We start from the raw sequence: 20,039 nt of genomic DNA, 5'->3' as shown, positions 1-20,039 counted from the left end.
TTTGGTTAAAGTGACATTTCCGTCAGCCTCGGCTCTACTTTTGTTAACTGCTATTTAGCAAATGTTAGCATGCTAACACCTGAAGCTAAGATGCTAAACATAGTAAACATTAAACCTATGAAACATTCATGTGTTAGCGGTCATTTTGAGCATGTTAGCATGCTAACATCCAAAACTAAGATGCTGGTGAACATTAAATCTATGAAACATATAATATTGGATCAAAGTGTATAATGTGAAAGTGCTTCTTCGTATCAGGTTGACAGAAACAGGAATTAATGCTAATGTCCCCGAGGGTTTGCTCGTATGTAAATAAGCAGTGTTTGCTAACGAATTATAGATTTGCCATTTTGAGGTGATTATACGTCAGTATTGTGTTTATATCTCATTCTGCTGCCTCCAAGGGGCCAGAAAGTGACCTCATCCCGTCTTCAACTTTTATTTTATTATTTTTCTTAAAACAGTGTTCACTATAAACAAAACTTCCCAAAGTCATCTGCTGTTTTAGTTTTCTGGCTTTGAACTGCGGCGAGTTTAAGACAACTCTCAATTCCTTCTGACAAATTTCTATTAAAGGGAAGAGTTTTATGGGTAAATCAGTTCAAATATTTAAATTCATGCTATCTTTGTCAGAATTACCCAAGTAAAGTCTATGCATGCGTATTATTGACAGAAGACACTTTTAGATAAAAACAAGGATTTTATTTTTTTTCAACCTTTGTTACTTTGCCATACAAACAAAAGTTATTATTATCATCATTATTATAAAGCTAATAAACTGTAGGCATCTTACTTTAGTTGTGACAGTTTCTCTGCAGGTATGTGAGTCTGGACAGTGTTTAATATTGACAAACTATCAGATCGAATCCCCCGACACTGAAGTCACATCTGTAACATGTAATAACTATGAGATGTGAATGTTATATATTACACACAAACTCAGAAACACGCACTCTGGAAACTGAATGTACAGCAGGATTGTTTTTCCATGAATCTTCCCTCGTTGATATTCAGTTATGATTGTACTTTGCAACACTTTGTTGAAGGAAATGCATGATTAAAAGTCTTATTTAAGGATGAGCTCGTCTGTCGCGGCTTTGCTGATGACCACGCCGACAGTCAGAGAAAATCCACGCACACACTCGAGCTGACGCGCTGAGGTTTAAAACCGTGGAGGCGTGTCGCTCTTGCTCTATTCTGAGTGGTTGGTTTGTAGCTGTGGTTGATCAGAGTTCGTCTCTGGTCTAGAAACTGCAGACCACCTTTTCTGATTGACGACCACAGATCTGATTTATTTGACTCAAGAAGAACTTTCACCTGGGACAGCCCAAAATCACACAGATCAGGGGTTAAATCATTGAATCATTTGTAAAAAATTGTCTTTTCTGACAGGCCCATCGACATTTAGCCAGCATGAAAAGAGTACATGATAGTACTCCACAGTACCTGGAAAACTCCTTCATTAGTCAAACGCTATCCAAGGCTCGCTGTTAGCCATAGTCACTACAGCTAGCTTCATTAGCTTAGTGACCCTCCCAGTAAAGCACTCATCATCTGAAAAGCGCCACATAAGTTAAATTACACAGCAAAAACCAACAGCGACACACCACTCAGACTGTGCACGCGACACTAAAAGTTTCAAATCATCAGCGACTTTCAAAGTTCGCGTCACTCCAGACGTCAGAGGTGAACTGAGGGGACTGAGGGCACGGTGCATTTGTGTCATTGAGTGTTTCAAAGAGAAAACATACTTGGAAATCTACTGTGATCTAAAGGTAACAAAGTGCAATTTACTCTCTATTGCCTAACTAGACTCACTTGGCTAACGACTGCGGTAAAAAAGCAAAGTTTCTGAAAGTTTCCCAGCATGCTATCGCTCCTCGACTGTTTCTGTGTGACCACTGTTTTCAGACTCAGGTGAAATATTGATTAAAATGATCTAAAGATTTCTCCATCCCATCCCCCGAGGAGAAGGTTTAAGTCTGTGCTGTGTGTTTGATCTTTCTCTTAAATAAATGGCCACAGGTGTAACATCAGCGCTCGGGGATCACAGCTCCTGCTCGTGCATCTGCTGCTGCATCTTCTGCAACATCTGCTGCATCCTCCTCAGCTGCACACGACAAGACAGAGAAAAGGGAACAAGAGGGGGATAAGACACAGCTTACATAACAACACATATGGGTCACCATCTCACATCAGCATCTTGGTTATGTAACACCTGCTGCAATGCATTATTTAGGATTTGAGGTTTTTAAGGAGTCAGATTTTTCCCACTCACCTCGTCATCTTTCATTTTGATGAGCTTCTCTGTCTCCACGTCTGGTGTGGACAGCGGCAGGAGAGGGATGGGGCTCTCCACCCGCTTATCTGCATTCATCTTACTGTGAGATGAGAAGTAAACATGAAGGTGAGAGCAGCAGGACGGAGGCTCTCTGTGGACTGCGAGCAGAGACGGAAAACTCTCTGAAAGCCTTCATGTGTAGAATTGTGTCATTATAGCCTCATTTAATTTCATCTCAGCGTCCCCTGTGTCTTTTCTGGTATGACCACTGGGGGGTGCCCAAGTCACAAACATTCAAATTCCAAGTCCATTGTCCACCTGATGGACGTTGGGTCCAGTATTCCCTCTCTGGGCAGATGGCCGCCCACCCAGAGCCTGGTTCTGCTCCAGTTTCTGCCTGTTAAAAGGGAGTTTTTCTTTGCTGCTGCCGCCAAGTGCTCGCTCACTGTGGGAGTCTTATGGAGGCAGTTCACACGTGACGAGCAGTTTGTAAAAGCAGGTTCAACAGTCTCTGTTTAAAAATAACCACATCCAAATATAGATCTGATGAAAACTGCAAAAACTGCCCTGAGATAACGTCTCTTATGATTTGGTGCTATATAAATGAAACTGACCTGACTCTCGTTTCGCTCTGTGTTGGACCAGCTGCTAAATGCTCTGCTATGTTCATACTGTTATTATTAAAAAAAACTACTACCAAGCACTATTTTCTTGTTGTTTAACTTCATGAGTTTAACTTTCAGAAGCCTGCCAGCTGCTGAAAAGAGTCCAAAGACGGCTTTTAAATGAGTCCCTGTCTGGAACTGCATCACTGTGCAAAGATAACACACTTCACAACAAAATAAAGGCAACAATGGAAGCGTGCAGATCCAAAGAAACAGTCACTTCGTGGGAAACTGCTCTCGTTCCTCCACTGTGGGCAGAACATCAACATCAGTGCAAGTTCACTGTTTACATCCACTGATGCTGCCAAGGCCCAAAATGTCCCTCGGGTGTCCCCTTGCTGTCCAAGTTTCTGTGTGAGTGAGCAAGCGATGAGAACTGAGCCCTGGGTTTTGCCTCTCAGGTCACATTCAGGCTCCTCGGACTCTCTGATTGGTGGAGGCAGTTTGGGCCGAACGCAGCCTGAGAAAGGAGTCGAGAGCTGCACACAAAATTGAGGCTTTAGGAACCTACGATGTCTCCTGTGCATGTTTTGGGCTAACACCTAAATTGACTTCATATGTGGATTTAATTTCACTGCACAGCTACAGAGAAGCCAGTGCTGTTAAAATGCTGTGTTTTTGGGGAGTTACATACATTTATGGGAAATCATGAAAGTGAATTTTTTTCAGAACACTCAAGTCAGCAGGACAAACACGTTTGCTGGAGGACCAGATTTGTCCCAACAAAGACAACTGTTCACCTCTTGTAGTTTCCCTACACATGTATACACAGTTTCATTCTGACTCTGACACACACACACACACACACACACACACACACACACACACAGAGTAAAGCGCATATGTCACACACACCTACCTGGTCATGGTCTGGATGCACTGAGCTCTGTAGTTCTCATAGTGACAGTCGCTGGTGATGTCCTTCAGGTCGTGCATGTGGGTTCTTATCAGTATGTTCCTCAGCTTCACAAAGTCGCAGTGGGACGGGTTCTCCACTGCATCCGGGAAAAGATTAACATCAGGGCGGGTCGCTCACTGATAATTAGTGTTAACACGGTAACTGAAGCGCAGAAATCGCTGCAGAGCGTTGGGATGGACGGGCTCAGAGCGTTTCTTACCCTCCACAATGCCCCATGGGTAGAGCCTCCCTCTCACTCTCTGACCTCGGGCCTCTACCACAGTGTTGCTGCCGATCACTGCAAACGGGATGCTCTCCTGCATCCCAAAACGACAGTGTAGGGGAAGTATTTGAGTCTAAAAGTACTGCAATAAAGTGCTTCTTTCCTAGTTTTACTTCAGTAGAACTATAATCAGCAAAATGCATATGAAATATCTAAAGTAAAAGTACTCACTACAGAGGAATAATGGCCCCTGTTGTTTCTATTTTCTAGTATTTAGAATTGATGTGATGGTGATCTTTAATAAATTTACAACAACCCGTAAGATGACCATCAACCTGAGTCACTTAAGTCAACTGAGAGTGTGTGAAAACCTGCACACAGGTGAACAACTACACACAGGTTACACATGGTGGGTTTTAATACTGAAAGCCGTGCATCATATTCACAACATATCGTACGTGACAGGAATAAAACAGATACATAAACAGCTGTCAGAAAAATGTGATGCAGTAAAAAGTGTAAAATGTCCCTCTTGAGTGGAATGTTTTCGAGGTAGACCAGAATCGAGCTCACCTTCAGCTCTTTATCTTGTCTTTTGAGCTCCTCGTCTTCATCGGAGTCGCAGTCAGGGAACTGGTAGATCTTTATCCCATACTTATCTATCTCTTCCCTCAGCTGCAAGACCAACACACACACACACACACACACACACACACACACACACATAAAAGATGTGATGGATAACAGTGGATACACACACACACACACACACACACACACACACACACACACACACACACACACCCTCCCACTGAGTGCTAAAATTTAGCAGGAAGTCGCTGCCTTATATAAAGCTTTACAACTAAGTGCAGTTCAAACCTCCGTGGAGGAGTGTGAGTCATCCTCCACTAATATCAACTGAAAATGAACCCAAATCTAACAAAGGTTCAACATTTCTTCCCTAATTTTCCCTTCGAGTCTGATCTTCCAAAGCAGAGTATCAGCATAGTTGTTGGTTCAGGTTTGATTCAGCTCGGCTGCTCAAACGGCCTCTTTTTCAAGCTGAATCTTATAATTATTAAAAATAAGGCAAAAAAAACATTTTTTGGTAACAAAGGAATATTAGATATTCTTTACAGTATAAATTCAATGGAACAGTTTTTGAGAAATGTGAATTCTTTCTTACGAGTTGAGAAGATGGATATCAACCTCATGTCCATGTGTCAAGTCGAGAGGTGGGTCAGGATGTGGTTAGCCTAGCTTAGCATAAAGTCCACCTCCTGCTAAATCCAGAAAATGTTGTTTTCACATTTTTGTTTATTTATGGAAAAACAAAGTGTTTATCAAGGAGCTTCAGGCTGTTTCCAGACTTTATGCTAGCTAAGCTAACCACATCCTGACTACAAGTTCATACATAACACACAGAGAAGAGACTGATATCCATCTTCTCATCTGTCTGCTTCCTATAATGCTGAACTACTCCTTTAAAATCCAAATTATTTTTAAAAAACAAATAGTTTAATTGCCATCTATATAAAAGTATTGAACGGACCGCTGAAATTGTTAGCTAGTTAGCCAAAAGTACTGAATAACCAGCTGACACTGTTAGCTTTATGCTAATGTAATGAATAACAGTTGAAAGAGTTTAAGGGCTGAAAAATGAAATAAATAATAAAATTCCCTGACAGCATTATCTCATCTTCTGTTCAGCCAGACGTTTGTTGTATTTATGCAGATGCTGAGAAGTCTTTGTGGTTTGATTCAGAGCAGAAAGCAAAACTGTGAATACCCAGCAGCTAAAAGAGATGCTGCATTTCCACAAAGGTCAGGACACAAATTCAGCTTTTACTGCGCTCAGATAAAGCTGCTGCCTCGGTGAAAAGAGAATTTGCATCATCCCATACATCTGGCAGAGCGGCCAAATCTGCTGCTCGCGGATTATATATGTAATCTGCATGTATGTCGCCGTACATCGTGGGGTCTTACCCGCTCTTTGAGTTTCTTTATCTCGGTTGGAGTGAGGCAGTCGGCCTTCGCAATGAGAGGAACAACATTAACTTTATCCTGCAGGGCCTTCATGAACTCTATATCCACTGGACGAAGCCTAAAGGAGGACACGATCTTTACTGAGCCATTTAATGTGTGCACGTCGTAAATCCCATGACTGCGTCAGACGTGATGAGTGTGTATTAGTGTGTATTAGCGTGTGTTACCCGTGTCCAAACGGAGGTATGAAGTAGAGGCAGCAGTGCACTCTGTTGTCCTGGATGTTCTTCCTGTTGAGTCCGCTCTCGTCTCTGAAGTACTGTTCAAACTGCTGGTGGATGTAGTCTGTGACTGCCCTCCAGCTGGAAAACACGCAGTTATCTGTTTAACTGCTGAAGGAGCATGCTTATTCCCTTTTCTGCTCAGAGACTGATCATCACCACAGGAGCAAAGTAACTAAGCACATCTACTCAAGTACTGTACTTATGGGCACAATTTGAGGTAGTTGTGTTATATTACAGCCGAATTTTGTACTTTTTACTCACATCTGACCTCTTCAGTTACTAGAATACAGATTTTTACATATAAAACAAACATATGATGATCTTATTAAACAAAGTGTCCAGCAGATTAAAAAGCCCAACAGAATATATGACCAATTCTGACCATAACAGTAATCTAATTATATTATATGTAACAGTGTAACACATTGCTCTGAATTATGAGTACTTCTGATATTTCAAGTGCATTTTTACTTAAGTAAAGATGTTGGTGGGTGGATATTTGAATTTCAGGTGGAGTCGCTTCTGTTGACCTCATTTAATTCAAAGTGAATTCATTTAATGTGGGACTCCTGCTCATTCTGCGTTCATGTTTATTACATGATTCATGCACCTTTAGAGATGAATATTCAGTCCCGGTCTTGTCAAGCATCATTACTGCTAATGTGCAGTTGAGTTTGGGGAGTTCAGCTGTGTACGAGCTATCACACTGCATCAGCTGAGCGGCAGGTGATGGAGGTGTTGCTGCTGAAGCTGCAGTTTTCCCACAGCGGGACTCAGGCTGAGCACAGGATGAAGAACTCTTTCAGAAACAGCGCCCATTATAACGACAGAGGTGTGCAAACTCATTTCATCCAGTTAAGAGCACCCTCAAGGTAGCACGTGAGGACCCGCGATGCTGCATCCAGACGTTCAGCTGCTTGTCTCTTGTCTTAATGTGCTGTAGGGGCTGCAGTTACACCATCATCACCTACCATTAGTGTAAATGACCAGGAGCTTAGCCGGGCTGACATCATGTACATGACACCAGCTCAGTTCCTGATAAAACGGAAAACTTATTCATTGAAATGTACTGCAGAAGCCCTGTCAGGACAGACGGCACAGAGCAGTAACAGATCAACGCATCAGGAGCAGCGCGAGCGTGTGAAATATCATGAATGAAGAGGAACGCTGGCTGTGAACAGGCTCAATTAAAAATCACACGTCCTCCAAATGAAGCATTGTTTGTTCGTACCCTCGAGGCGACTCATAGACCGGTTCTCTGATTCGATGCCTCCATCAGCAGGAGACTTTAACTGGCTTTGACTTCAAACACTACTGAAATATAAACCTTGACTTTTCTTGTCACTGTTACAGTAACAAACACCTGAAAACATCACCTTGAGCCAGTTTATGGATCAAACGAGTAATCGAGAAAATGACTGGCTGATTTAGCAATAATGAAAATAATCGTTAGCTGCAGCCCTGATTTTAGTAACTTTGTCGACAAAAGATCCTAAAATCCAACAGTTCCAGCTTCTAAAATGTGAATATTTGCTGTTTTTGTTTGTCTCCTTTGATGGTAAAGATGGTAAATTTCATGGTTTTTGGACAGTTGGTTGAAGTAGTGATAGACATAAATAAGACAAAAATAACATAATTGTTAAATAGATGTTCAGCAATTGTGTCTCAGTTTGTTATAATTATTATTATTATTAAATTGTTGTATTTTATCAGGTGCAGAAAAACAACAACATTGGCCATCGGCTGCTCTCTAAATATCGGCGTCGGCCATTGAAAAACCCACATCAGTCGTCTAATTTGTAGGCGTCACTGTGGGCGCTGAGAAATTGTGAATGGGCTTGTTTCACTGTTTTTTTTTTTTTTTTCAACTCAGAAACGTAACTATGAATAATCACTATTCATGAGCTGCAGCCTTTCAAACAAGCGTGTGTGTCACAGCCTGAAGGATCTTCTTCCTCTGAGCCATTGACCTCCATTAAAACACATCAATGAGCCTCACTGCTGCTCAAAATAGTCCCCGACAAATTTCCTGCTGTTTGTTCAATAGAAACCACAGTGAGCAGCTGTTTGAGGAAATCAGTGAACCTTCTTAAACGTGAAACTGTTCACCACCCGAGCTGCTGGCAGACCAGATCTTGGTGTGAACACTCACCACTCCGTGTTGTTGACAGCATCTCCAAAACCGGGAGTGTCCACAATGGTGAGTTTCAGCTTGACCCCCTTCTCCTCGATGTCCACGGTGTGCTTTGTGATCTCCACCGTCTGACTGATGCGCTCTTCACGGTCAAAAACATCAAACAGATACTTAAAGTCTGCCGCCTCAGCAGGTCTGAACAGTCAGAGATACGAGACCATCTGATTGGCTGGTGACTCACCTTCTGCATTGAGCAGTTTTCTGTCTTTGTGCAGATCAGTGAGGAACAGGCTGTTCACCAGGGTGGATTTACCCAGACCAGACTCACCTGGAACACACACAAATACAGCAGTACTTGAGTAAACGTACTTACATTAAAGATAATGATAATATGAGATTATCTGATACAATTTTTCAGAGTAAAACTCTCAGACAGTTGTGCTGAGCCGCAGTAGCCTGTCCCATATAAAGGCCTCACGCAGGCAGTGCTGGGTGACCCTGTTCTCCAGCAGCACCACCCACACACATCCAACACCGCGAGGAGTCACACTGAGACACACTGCTCGAACATTCATCTGACTCAAAGATCACATCAATGTGTTTTTGCTTTCCAGGCTTTGATAAAAACACGATATCAAATAAATGAGACTCAGGATTCACGTCTGAACATAAACCTCCAGATGTTCATCGACATCATTTAGTGATCATTTAAAAAACATTCTACAAAATAAAATCACAAAATCAAAATCAGTCCAGCGGTCATCATAATCAGTACTTCATGGATAAATAGCACAGTACTTGTGTAAACTACCTCAATAAAACATGAAAGGAATCATGGGAACGCCCTGCCAACACAGCTACTGTACCACTGCCCTACATACAGTTATAGTTATAGTCTATACAGTGAAGAGTTATAACCTGTGACTTTCCATTGCACAGAAATGTGTAATTTCCATTAAAACACATTCTAAACTTGTTGGAACTACAAAATGCCCTTAATAATCCAAAACGCAGTACTTTGGCTGTGTAGTTACTGCACTCTCTATCACAGAAAATCAGCTAACGAGAAAGCTAAAGAGGGCTAAGAGGGCTGTAACAAGTGAAAGCTAGCTTAGCAGATTTCAGAAGCTGCCTGCCGTGTGAATTTCATGCGATTTGGTGGTTAAGCCGCCTTTAAATCACATACTAAATGCATTAATGTACGTACTTAATGGTGAGTCTGGTCTGGGTAAATGTACTCTGGTGAACTGTCCAGTTGACTTTGTAAAGCATTTAGAAGAACCATGACCCAAATGAAAGAGAGCGTTTATCCTCCAGTTTCCATCAAACTGCAGAGAAAAGCTCTAATGTTCAAAATGCTTCTGAATATTTAACAGTTGGCTAAAAAGTGTCATTAAATCCAGATAATTTTTTGTGACATTTTCACAGGACACATGAAACTTGTGAAAGCTGAGACAGTGCGGAGGCGTGGTGGTGAAGCTGCCGCTCGACAAGAACATCCTGCGTGGATTTCAGTCTCTGTGTGAAGACGACTTTGGACTTGATCCATGTGCAGGAGAGAGATAGATAGATAGATAGATAGATAGATAGATAGATAGATAGATACTTGATTCGTGCAGCTCACGGGGCTTCACTGAGGGATGTACAGCCTTTATGAAACTCTGTTGCACAATTCAGGATCAGTGCTGCTCCTTCATTTCTGTGTCTTCTGCATGAATCATCAACTGGTGAGGATGATGACTTTTAGCTTGGACATGTAGCATCAGTCTGTTAGCATATCATGAATGTAGCCATCAAAGACACATTTAAGAGCAAATTTCAAGGATTCGTGTTTTAAAACAAATCAGCTTCAAACAATCATGGAGTTTTAGCATTAGCATTGCGTTGGCTAGCTACAGTTGATATAATCTTCCAGTGAAAGATGTGATTTTAGCGTAAACAGTCGCTGGATAAAAATAAGGAGCTACTTTTGAGTTTGAGGACCAATTTTTACTAAAAATGACAAAGAATTGTGATGGTAATCCTCCATCATCACTGTTAGCGGCATACGAGCTAAAACAGGCAGACTGAAGAGCACAGCAACAGTGACGGGTTAGCATCTCTCACCTGCCACCATGAGGGTGAAGTCAAACCCTTTTTTCACCGACTTCCTGTGCACCTGGTTCGGAAGCGTCGCAAAACCAACGTAATCTTTTTCCTAGAAACAGTCAGACACAGACACACACACACACACACACACACACACACACACACACAAATAAATATAGATAAATTAGTTGCAGTTGGTGAATCCATACTGTCTGTTGAGAAAAAGGGTTAAAAATGTTTAGCCTGGACAGCAAACTGTAAAACACGCAGTGCTTAAAAACATTCTGCCTGTGGATAATATTCATGGAATACTCAGAGAAACTGCAGTATTAGTACCAACAACGTGCTCCCACAGCTTTCTGAGGGAACATGTTCACTTTAGTTTGAGAAGTTATTGTTTACAGCAGCTTATAGGATTTACAATTTAAATTTTTTAACCACCAAATCACATGAAATTCATTCAGCTACTGACATCTGCTAAGCTAGCTACCTTTATGCTAAGCTAGCGACCTTTAACTGTAGTTTTTCATCTCCATTTTGAATTGTTTAGCTGTTGCCTTATTTAATCATGTGGAAGGACACACGGAATAACCAAAATCATTCAAAATGTATTACAAACAGGTGAAGAACTATGAGAAAATCAATTAATGAACTTACTTTTAGTTTTAGCTAAAATTAGCCAAGGCTATCTCGCAAGCTAGCTTTGACTTGATATGGGCCTCTTGCTTTAGCTTCCTAGTTGTATGTAGGGCAGTGTGTGATCATAATGGCGGACGGACGGCCTGATGTGGGTCAGATCTTCCTCCACAGCTCAGGGCTCGTGGTACAGTAGCTGTGTTGGTAGGACGTTCCCATGATTCCTTTCATGTTTTATTGAGGTAGCGCAGAGAGACGGAGACCATGCCCCGAGGTTCCCTCAAGTATTCATAATACAGCTCGGCAGGCTGGCACAAGAGGAGGGGGTGGGGGGTGACAGAGGCAACATGCATGTTCATCTGAGCGCACGCTAAGAGGACGAAAAGCTCAAAACAGCAACAGCAAGACTGGTGGAATACAAGTACAGCTCCTCCCATCATGCATCAGGTCTTTCCAAATATTGCCACTTGAGTCTTTTTTACCAAATGCATTAGCTTGACTTCAGGCAGTGACTCAGTGGACTGGAGCTGTGCATATGGAGGTGTGGGGGTGTTTTTATGCTCCACTTTTGTTATTGCTTCCATATTGACATTTTGTCTGTGGATGCGTTTGTGTGTCACACCCACACACATATCACAGAAATACAGTGATCCAGACTGCTGGGTAACACCACGCTGCGTCTGCGTCCGCTGCTTTGACTCAGAAAAGACAGAACTGTGAAGCAGGATGAAGGCAGACGTTATGAAACGGCTGGTGGGATTTTGGGGAAATGGATCTAAAATGAACAGTGAGGGCGGAGAGCTGCATGTAACTCATACGAGGGTATCTGCTCTTCAAGACGGTGCTGCGCTGCTCCATCGAGTGCCTGCGACTCGAGAGACGCAAGAGACGAAATTAATGATTTAAAACATGCTTTTGGACGAGAGGGTTCACGGTGACACACTCTCCCTTCATCTTGACACCCTGAGTGTGTGAATGATGTCAGTTCTATAAATGATCATACAGCTTTCCCCTTTTTTGCATTTTAAAGCTGAACGAGTTGACAGAAATTCAGCAGCAACTATTTTGATAATTCCTTGTTGCTTTTTTGTCATTTTGCAGAAAAAACTGCTAAATGTTGTCTGATTCCAGCTGGTCCAACTGGAGGATTTGCTGCATTTATCTGTTTCATATCACTGCAACTCTTTTTCATTTTTGAACTGCTGGTCATTTGAAGACGTCACCGTGGAGTTTAGGAGATTTTACAGCCATTTTCACTATTTTCTGACATTTCATAGGCAATGAATAAAGAAAACAATCAGCAGATTAATCAATGATTTTGTATTATCTCTCTGTCGTCTTGTTATATATTAAATATTCCAAAGTTTCCACCCAAATTCAGCCTGATCTGTTTGGTATCTTTGGAAGCTTTGAGGTCTCCACCAGCGTTTAAAATAAACTTTTGCTGATATTATCATACATGATGAGTGAAAGCAGCCAACACTCACATTCAAGCAGCTGGAATCACTGAATGTTTGACATTTTGCTTGAAAAATGACTTAAACGAGGGGAAATTAATTTTCTGTGGATTGACTGATCAATTATCGCCTCAGCTCCAGGCACGTTTCCAGATGTGTCCAGATGCTGAAACGTGAACTGAAATGAAGCCTCAGTGTAAAGTCTGTCAGTGTGTGTGATGATGAGTCAAAGACAAAGAGCAGCTTCCCTGAGCAGGTCACCGACAGCACCGACCAGCTGTGCAGCCACCAAAATAAAGGGATTCTATTGGTTCGTGCAGGTGCGACACAGCAGGAGGCTTTTATTTTGTAAGGGTCACCATCATCATCATCATCATCATCATCATCACACCTTTGTCCGCTGCGTCTCTCTTACCTCTCCATCATCTGTGCCATGAAGCCGGATTCCAGGAGGCATCGTCCGTTTGGGGAGCCGATGACAGCCGCATCCATCCCGCCGTTTCCAGGAGGAGAGAATGAAAACATGATGAGGATTCGTGCAGACTCATTAATCGATGCTTCATTAACCTGCTGTGGCGCGCGGTGGGTTATTAATGACACGCGGGAGCTCACCTGACCGGGGCGCGCGGGTCTTGTACCTGCTGTTGGCGGTCATCTTGGACACAGTTGGTGGAAAACGCGTCCAAACTGAATGAAAGAGGCGCGTCTGCAGCTGCTGCTGGTCCGTTTAATTCAGGCTGGACAATATTTCACCTCCACAGCAGCGAAACGCGTCCAGCAGAAGCTCACGTGTGCAGGAATGAACGTAAAATGGAAACCAGATTAAAGCTCATCACTGTGCGGACGCAGTCTCGACGCCGGACTCTGTGCTGTCATGCACGCAGACTGATCACTGATTAAGAGACGCTCACAATGCTTATTGTGTGAAAAACTATGTGCAGTTCAGGTGGATCACCAGGAGGTGGCAGTGTTGTTCTATACCTGCACTGAGTAATATACTCTGCTGCAGCTGGTGCAACATGCATTTAGTCTTTCACGTGATAATAATAATAATAATTATAATAGTTTGTTCGATGAGCATTTTTCAAAATACAAGAAAGGACATAAAGAGTGTTGACAGTAAATATATAAAAAGCAGCAATTATTCAACGCTAAAAGGACAAAGCAGAGTTAAAAAAAATATATATAAATAAAGTTAAATTTACAATATAATGTTCAGCTAAAAGATACAGAAACTAGAGAAACTGATGGCAAAAGCCATCTCATATTAAAAGATACTGAGAGTATTTGTCAAGTCTGTGAAAGTGGCTTTAAATTGGGATTTAAGGACTGTTAGCCGGCCTGAAGGCTGTTCCAGAACTGAGGAGCTAATACAGCAAAAGATCAATACTCATAGTTATTAATTCAGTCTCTGGAACAGTTAGACCCAAATCTGAGAGGCCACGTGGGACAAGGAAGGGTTAGAAATTCAGTTATACTTTTTTAATGCCTTCAAATGATTTGGATAGAAATTTAAGAGACTGGATACGCCTCATGTTAGGAATGAAGGGCCGATGACAGGCTGTTTTTGTCTGGACCAGCAGGTGATGCCAACATTATCATCAGCTTTTAACACAAACGCACAAAACAGAAACACTCCACAAAGGTTGTTTCCTTAAAGGAAGACAGGGAAATCTTATAATTATTAGTTTTTCAGAATGAAGTCATATTAATAAGTAATAAAACACACCTTCGTTCATTTGAGTACACTCAGGGTTTTGCTGCTGTAGCCTTAGTTGTTAATGATGGCTAATGTCAGCTAATGTTAGCAAAAATTGAATATTGATCTGTCGATCAGTGACTCTTGTGATACTCTAACATTATATTTTAGTGTTTATCCCGTTAACGGACCCTTTGCTAAGTCCTATGTCGCTACGCTCGTCAAGCTTTTTGTGCTAGCATGGCGCACTGTGCAGTTTTCAAGGATCATTGATTTAGTCAAGTTCAAGCCAGAGCTGCTAAGATTAGAGTAAACTCAGTTAGCGTTAGCAGCATAATGCACACACACAGTCATGAAAGTGCCTTTTTTTAACATAACCTTTAATCAAACAAAACAGTGTAGACAGTTCAGAATATGCTGCTGGCCTTAGTTTGGAAGTAACACTATTAACTATTAAGCTAGACAGCGAAACATGCTAACGTTATTAGCAGTTTCATTTTTGTTGTTGTTTAATATGAGCTGTTAGCGCATGGCTAACTAGCTTACTGCATACTGATTTGACAGCTAGCTAAGATAACATTTCCCCAGTGAAGTTTTTAATGTTTCCATCTTTTAAAACGAGAATCCTGTAATGGGGTCATAATTGTGTATTTGAGAGCTACATACATGATAAAATGCTAAAAGACTCAGGCTGAAGCTAACAGCAAGTCAGTAGGACACCAGTGGACCGGAGGACAGATATATCTTTGTTATTCTCTGGGGTTGAAATGAAAGTTCCTTTATTTATGGAACATCAAACGCACACAGCGTCGTGCCCGCACACATCTGAATATAGACATCCTGCGAGGAACTCAATGTTTTAAGGAAAATACACAACAACAATGCAGTATTGTGTGTCTCTGTGTGGGATGTCACCCACTAATGGAGCTGAGCAATGTATGTTAGTGTGAAAATAGATGGAAGTAAATGTCTGTCTGCATTTCTACTATAATAGATTTTTCTTAATGAAAACTCGAAATGGACTTTTTCATGAAACACGTCTTAACCACGACCCAGCGGCAGCTACACAGTCAGACGGGCCAATCGTGTCCCTGCTTCCTGTTTCTCAGAGACTCACTAATCAATCAAGGACTGGCTGTGCCCCAATGATCAAAGACAGTTAGCGATTCAAACACAACAGCAGGACAAAACAAGGCAAAAAAGCCATGAGGTTTGGTGCGATTTGTCCTGACAGCTACCTGAGGGGGGAGGAGACAGCAGGCAAACAATGATGAGAGCGTGAGACTGGAGGTGGGAGCTGGGTGCCATAACGGAGCGTTTCCTGTGCTAGCACACAGGCTGCATGGGTGGCGGGGCAGCGGGGTCCACACAATGAGCGACCTTCCCTCCCAACATCACCAAAACGGATTTCTTCTGATCTCATGGGGCCTCAGGACCAAAGTGACCTCTGCACACAAACAAAATAATTGTGCTTTATTTATTTAGGATGCACACACTGTGCCTCAGCTGGTCCACTACAGCATCGTGCAGCATGAGCCAGGGATGGCTGCAATGTAATAAACTGGGATTAACATGAGCCGTTTGGCCTCCAGGTCAGAGATGTAACATAATAACCCAGAGTTCAGCGGTTTAATCTGCACCAGCTGACAGCGAACGCCAAGAAACGCCATCAAAGCATCATCATTAGAGAGTCCGGCCTTCTCTACAGGACGTTTGCCAGAAACCGAGCACTCTGATGTCTACTTAATGACACAGAGCAACGTTCATTCTGCTGTATTAGATATAATTGTGAGGCATCTTTTAATGTCCAGAATGAACACATGAATGATCACAATGCTCGTATGACTGCTGTTAAAAGACCTGAAGCCTCTTTAGTAACTCAGTATTAATGAGATCAGCCCAAAAAGCTGACACACCGATTCTGTCTTTTTGCATTGTTTATTAGTAAAAGCTTCAAGGTTCAGCTTTACTGTCACTATAAAAAGGATTTCACACAGAAAATGTTTAAAATATTTGAATATTTTGAATTAGAGTTACACAGTTAGATATATATGTACATATACACTGTAATATGCACGTTATAGATGAAACGCTCTGGGTCGCGGTGGGAATGAGGGTGGTGTAAAGATGTTCAGGGTCTGAGCTCAGCGTGTGTGTGTGTGTGTGTGTGTGTGTGTGTGTGTGTGTGTGTGTGTGTGTGTGTGAGAGAAACATGCATGTGAACACTGGACTGTGTGTCCATGTGAGAGTGTGTTTGAGTGTTTCCTCCCCGCAGACACACAATGACCTCAGCTGGAAACAGGCTAACGCAGGAAGGCCGCAGCGCAGCGGCGTACAATAGCTCATCACATGTGCTGTGCGCTGCGACCATCGAGCTCCTCACAGGAGGAAGTGCTCATTGTTGTGAACGAGCCTTTTCTCCTTTTCCCTGGTGGAGAGACAATGGAGGGAGAGGAGGGAGGACAGAGATGAAGGAATACAGAGAAAATGAATGCTCCTCAGTGCAGAGCTGTCTATAAAATTAACATTATTAAAGCTTCTTTTTTCCGTGTGACCTCTGATAATAACCAACTTCTTCCTTTCTTTAGCCATGTTTGACTTTCACTTCAGTATTTTTTTGTTGTTGTTTTGCTGTTAATTCCATCACGTGAAGTAAATATGTGGGTCAGAATACCAGAAGGAAGCAACAAAGAGACGACAGATAACAGAGCACTCATATTTAATGTGTCGGACCGACGTCTGATGACTTCTAGAGTTTAGAAATGTTGAAGATAAGATGTGAACGAAACCCGGGGAGCAGGAGGAGGAAGGAGACGTGCAGGAGCAGAAATAGAAAGAGAAACAGGCAGAAAAAGGAGGTTTGTGTTATCTCTCTCGTAGTCTCCACAGAGACAGGAAATGGTGCTGTTACACACAGGAAATGTGCCGATGGCAGAGATAAGGCGGGAAAATGGTTTCGGAAATCAAAACAAGTCCACGCTGATGCAGCTGAGGGACAGCAGAGACGAGTCTGGTGAGAATTAAAGGAAAAGGCTGCTGAAAATCTACGTTTTCAGTTTCAAACCCTCGAGTGGCTTCGCCCCTTTCTGTTCCATGAGTCTCTACAGTCACATCATCGCCTCGTCTTCCATTTTTAGCAGATTTGTTTGTTGGTTATTGTGACAAATACACTAAATAGTGAATTTCACACCTTTTTACAGCATCAGTTTTGTTTCTTTTGCTCCTAAAAACAAACACATGGACGTGTTTTTTCTGTTTTTTCAGAGCCGTTGTCACTGAAATACTCGACACCTTTCAGCTGGAATTTGGACAGCAGTTAGCTAACCGTTAGCTAGCCGTTAGCTAACCGCTACCTTGGATTTACAATGACTTCCATTAGCAGCCAAACATGTTTGGTCAACAGAACTGTTTCAGACTCCCTCAGCGAGCTCCGAACAGCATCATGACTTCACTCAGCACTGAACACAGCGTTAGCCTGATCAGCTCTCTGAGCAGTCTGAGGTCACATGTCAGCAGGACGACAAGAAGACGCCTGAGGACAACATGTAGAGGACCACTGCCTCCAGATGTCTCACTGAAAAGCCCATTAACCTCCATGTTCAGTGACACGCTCACACGTGTAATTACCACGTTCAGCTATTGAAACACAGCAGGTCAGAATAAATGGAAGCTGACTCAAAGTGATGGAGGAAGTATTTAGGCTGTGTACTGCAGTGAAAGTACTAATACCACACAGCAGAAATACTCAAGTCCTGCACTGAAAATGTGAAAGCATGCAAGTATAATGAGGAGAATGTACTTGAAGATTGAAAGTTAAAGTACTGCAGTGCAATAAAGTGTCCTCTGTGTCTGTTGTCCTCTTGTCTCTGGTCTCTTTAGATCATTGTGTCTCTGTGTCTGTTGTCCTCTTGTCTCTGGTCTCTTTAGATCATTGTGTCTCTGTGTCTGTTGTCCTCTTGTCTCTGGTCTCTTTAGATTGTTGTGTCTCCTCATTCATGTCTCAACAGGATGTTCCTATTTTATAAAATATCAGATTTTATAAACTCTTCATATATTTTGTGTATAAAAAGTTAATTTGTGAAGTTACTAAAGCTGTCAGATAAATGTAGTGAAGTAAAAAATACAGTATTTCTCTCTGAGATTAGAAAAAGGACTCAGGTGAAGTACAAGTACCTCAGATTTGTACTTGAGTACATGTACTCAGTTGGAAAGTAATGTGACGGTGTTGTTCACCCTCGCAGTGAAGGACTGGAGGAGCTGAATCCACACAGGATGACGGCGCGATGGCACTCCGAGCTCCACGAACGTGTCACGTCCGCCGTTTGTTGTAACAGGTGGAATTAGTCACCGGAGGAAGACGAGGACATTAAAGGACATTAAAGGAGCACAACACAGAACTTCCATCTCTAATCAGCGCGGCTTGATGACTTTCTAGAGTTGGGATTTCCTCCAGTCTGAGTCAACGACCTGTTAAAGCCGTCATGTTCAGTGAGTGCAGATGATTACACTGAATGTCTCTGTGATGAAGCTGCATCCAGATTTATACGAGCAGCTTCCTGAAAACAGCACAAACAGCAGGTTTCTGTCCAAATACAGAGAAAATCAAAACACCACTGAGCGTTTATCTCATCCGCTGCTGCTCTGTGAACACGACTCAGCGCTGATTCATCCCTAATTTCCTCGATGGGGGATTAATAAACTGAAATCTGATGGAGATAAACAGCTGCTGGAGCTGATTATTACCACCACAGAAGAAGAGCTGCAGTCAAAGCTCACACGATGAAAATGTGAGAGGAATCACACATTTCTGTTAGATTCATGTGTTCATGTGAGGAAGGCTACAGCCTCCCCCTCATCCTCCACACACACCTGATGCTTTCACTGAAGAGATGAGCGGTGTTAAAGTCACATGACTCACGGACGCCATCGTTAATTCATTCATTCAGCTCAGACGACAGGAAACACTTTTCTGTGATATTTGACTGAATTATGATTGTTCCTTTAAATTATTTTTTGCATAATTTAACTTATTGTTCAGTCTTTTGTCCTCGTTGATACATTGATTGACTGCAGTGTTTAAACTGGAGTCAGAGTCCTCGCACTTACACACATAGTTGGAGAATAAAGCCGATTCCGACTTCCGCTGGTTTTTACTTTGATAATTTCACATCACGTCAGTCATGTCTGCAGCACGTTTACCTTCGAGGATCACGCGGCAGTGAAGTCACCTGCTGTGACACACGCTGGTCTGCGGCGTCGGCGTCATCATCAGAGAGCGAAGCCTCACAACCTGCAGAGGTTCAAAACACTGAAACAGACCAGTCGAGTGCTGCAGCTGCTGCACAGAATCCTGTTCAATGCAGCTGAGGACAATACAGATCACAGAGGTCACACACACACACACACACACACACACACACACACACACACACGTTTGATTACCAACACCTCAGACCAACATTAAAGGCGTCTCTGAAGCAAACGGCCGGCCCACGTGTCAAATGCGGGCACCGGACAAACGCACGACTGGACAAAGTGCCAAGGCCTCGCGCCTCCAGGAGAGCCAAGGAGCCGCAGCAGGTGACACTGCGCTGTGGATAATAAAAGGAGGTGATGTGGAAAAGGAGGAGGAGAATATTCCCGGCAGGCCAGAGAACAATGGAGGCGAGGGGAAGTGATAAGAGACAG

The 20,039-nt window shown here is 42.6% G+C and overlaps 1 protein-coding gene across 3 annotated transcripts; it reads right to left on the bottom strand.

The window, feature by feature from the left end:
* Nucleotides 1–684: 684 nt before the first annotated feature.
* septin5b (septin 5b) lies at nucleotides 685–13,585 on the bottom strand. Of its 3 annotated transcripts, XM_076757326.1 has the most exons (12): nucleotides 13,265–13,456; nucleotides 13,068–13,078; nucleotides 10,578–10,668; nucleotides 8,713–8,799; nucleotides 8,490–8,613; nucleotides 6,281–6,415; nucleotides 6,054–6,171; nucleotides 4,641–4,742; nucleotides 4,065–4,161; nucleotides 3,806–3,941; nucleotides 2,279–2,381; nucleotides 685–2,110 (listed from the first exon to the last, which is right to left on the bottom strand). In XM_076757326.1, the coding sequence occupies exons 1-12, from the start codon at nucleotides 13,305–13,307 to the stop codon at nucleotides 2,048–2,050; spliced, it is 1,110 nt and encodes a 369-aa protein (XP_076613441.1). In that variant the 5' UTR covers nucleotides 13,308–13,456; the 3' UTR covers nucleotides 685–2,047. The 3 variants fall into 3 exon arrangements, with proteins under 3 accessions (XP_076613441.1, XP_076613442.1, XP_076613443.1); XM_076757327.1 differs by lacking the exon at nucleotides 13,068–13,078 and having other exon boundaries at nucleotides 13,253–13,585; XM_076757328.1 differs by lacking the exon at nucleotides 13,068–13,078 and having other exon boundaries at nucleotides 13,291–13,566.
* Between the last annotated feature and the right edge of the window lie 6,454 nt (nucleotides 13,586–20,039).

Source organism: Chaetodon auriga, chromosome 19 (genome assembly GCF_051107435.1).
Source record: "Chaetodon auriga isolate fChaAug3 chromosome 19, fChaAug3.hap1, whole genome shotgun sequence".
Taxonomy (NCBI): domain Eukaryota; kingdom Metazoa; phylum Chordata; class Actinopteri; order Chaetodontiformes; family Chaetodontidae; genus Chaetodon; species Chaetodon auriga.
Note: the sequence above shows the minus strand (reverse complement) of the source record. Positions and strands in the feature narration are given on the sequence as shown.